The sequence below is a fragment of the Nematolebias whitei genome, chromosome 5 (genome assembly GCF_014905685.2).
Source record: "Nematolebias whitei isolate Nwh7 chromosome 5, NemWhi1, whole genome shotgun sequence".
In the NCBI taxonomy this organism is placed as follows: Eukaryota; Metazoa; Chordata; class Actinopteri; order Cyprinodontiformes; family Rivulidae; genus Nematolebias; species Nematolebias whitei.
The window spans coordinates 18434280-18436166 of NC_056502.1; the positions used below are offsets into that span (position 1 = coordinate 18434280).

Genomic DNA, 1887 nt, shown 5'->3' on the forward strand with positions numbered 1-1887 from the left:
TATCTATCTATCTATCTATCTATCTATCTATCTATCTATCTATCTATTAATGTGTTTATCAGCTGATAGAAATTTGTCATTTGTCCATTTAAACAGCGCACGGTGGCTCAGTTGGTAGTGGTCGCCCCTCAGTGAGAAGGTCACTGGTTCAAATCCCAGCCAGGAACCTTTCTGGGTGGAGTGTGCATGTTCTCTGTGCAAAAGCAAAACATTTTACACAGTAAAGTTCCCAAGAAATATATGCAGTATTCATTTTTTTAAATCTGGACATTTTTCCAGCAACAAAAGCATCAAAAGCTCGATGAGACATTGTATTGAAATAAAAACAGATTAAATGAAACTTACAACTGTAAACAATGAGATTGTAGATGTCTAAAATGTAGGTTTTGTTTCAGGTGTGTTCACACTTCATTTTAGTTAGTTTGCATCTGGATCTGAAAGTCTACTACATGTGAAGAAAAACTGGGATGTAATTTGCTTCAAAAATTGTGTTTGGGATATCTGAAGTGTTGACTGTAGATTGGACAAATAGTGCCCTGAATATCTGAAATCTTATATTGTTACTGGAAAGAACTGAAATATAGATATCTAAAAAGAAAAAAAAAACATTGTTACCATTAAAAGTTAAGATAACACTGAAAACCTTTATAAAGATTTTTAGATGCAGCATTACAAATTTGATTTTTCCCCAACTCAAATTTTGTTTTATTATGAAATGTTTTCCTAGTTATCTTTAGCTTTTATTCTGACTAACAAGAATGTTATCAATTGTTATGTTTTTTTGAGGTTATAATAACCCAAGAATGCAGACTGACACGAGGAGCCTGAGATAAAAAAAAAAAAATTTGATTTAAATAAAACAAACAGCTCTGATGGCAGCTTACAAAAAACTCAAGGAGACACAGAGGAGACAAAGTGAACATGGTGTCAAACACACACGATGTTGGACTGATGAGGGAGGTGGAACGATAAGGATTGGGGCTGATGAGATTATTAGAGACAACTGAGTTTAATGAGACAGGTGTGAGTGGACGTAACAGGACTGAGGAGCTGGAGCTAATCTGAGGAAAACAAACTGACGGCACAGAACACAGAAAATAAACAATAACAAAAAGAGATAAGCCTAACAATGAACACGACTACCAAAATGCAACAAAAAAATCAAGTAAAAAAAGATACTGGCAATGATAATATTTAAAATTGTCATTAAAAATGAGCTTGTGATTTATTTATATGATTTGATTATATGTTGCAACAACCTGCCTTACATTACACTTTTGCACTTTCATCTATGTAAAGAACCTGAACCTCTTGTTTGTTTCCTTGTCTGTATGTCTGTCTGTCTGTCTGTTTGTTTGTTTGTTTGTTTGTTTGTTTGTTTGTTTGTTTGTTTGTTTTATGTCCAGCGAGCTGTGAACACATGGGGCAGGTGTTTGGGGTTGGACAGAGCTGGATGACCAACGACTGCTACCAGTGTGTTTGCATGGAGCCCTTTGGAGTTGGATGCTGTGACCTGTGAGTTTATTTTGTCATGCAAACACACACACACACCCACACCCATTCACATTTGCCTTGCTATCTTTACAGTGACGTTGCATTGACTTCCATTAATTTTTCATTAATTTCTATAACCTAACCCTGACCCTTACCCTAAACCTAACTATTACCAGTACATACCTCTAAACCTAAACCCTAACCCACCAATGGCACTTCTTCTTATGGGGCCCGGGCTTTGGGCCACATAAGGGGCAGTTGGTCCTCATAGTGGTATGTGTTGGAAAAATGGGCCTTACAAGGTAACATATACAAAGACACACACACACACACACAAACTCTCTCTCACACACACACACACACACACACACACACACACACACACACACACAC

The 1887-nt window shown here is 36.7% G+C and overlaps 1 protein-coding gene across 1 annotated transcript in view; it reads left to right on the forward strand.

The window, feature by feature from the left end:
* LOC119410053 (prostate-associated microseminoprotein-like) overlaps positions 1-1887 on the forward strand; it is a 2641-nt gene that overhangs the window by 451 nt on the left and 303 nt on the right. The window contains exon 2 of the mRNA XM_037676957.1: positions 1407-1515. Coding sequence (XP_037532885.1) covers positions 1407-1515 — 109 coding nt within the window. The remainder of the gene's footprint in view (positions 1-1406; positions 1516-1887) is intronic.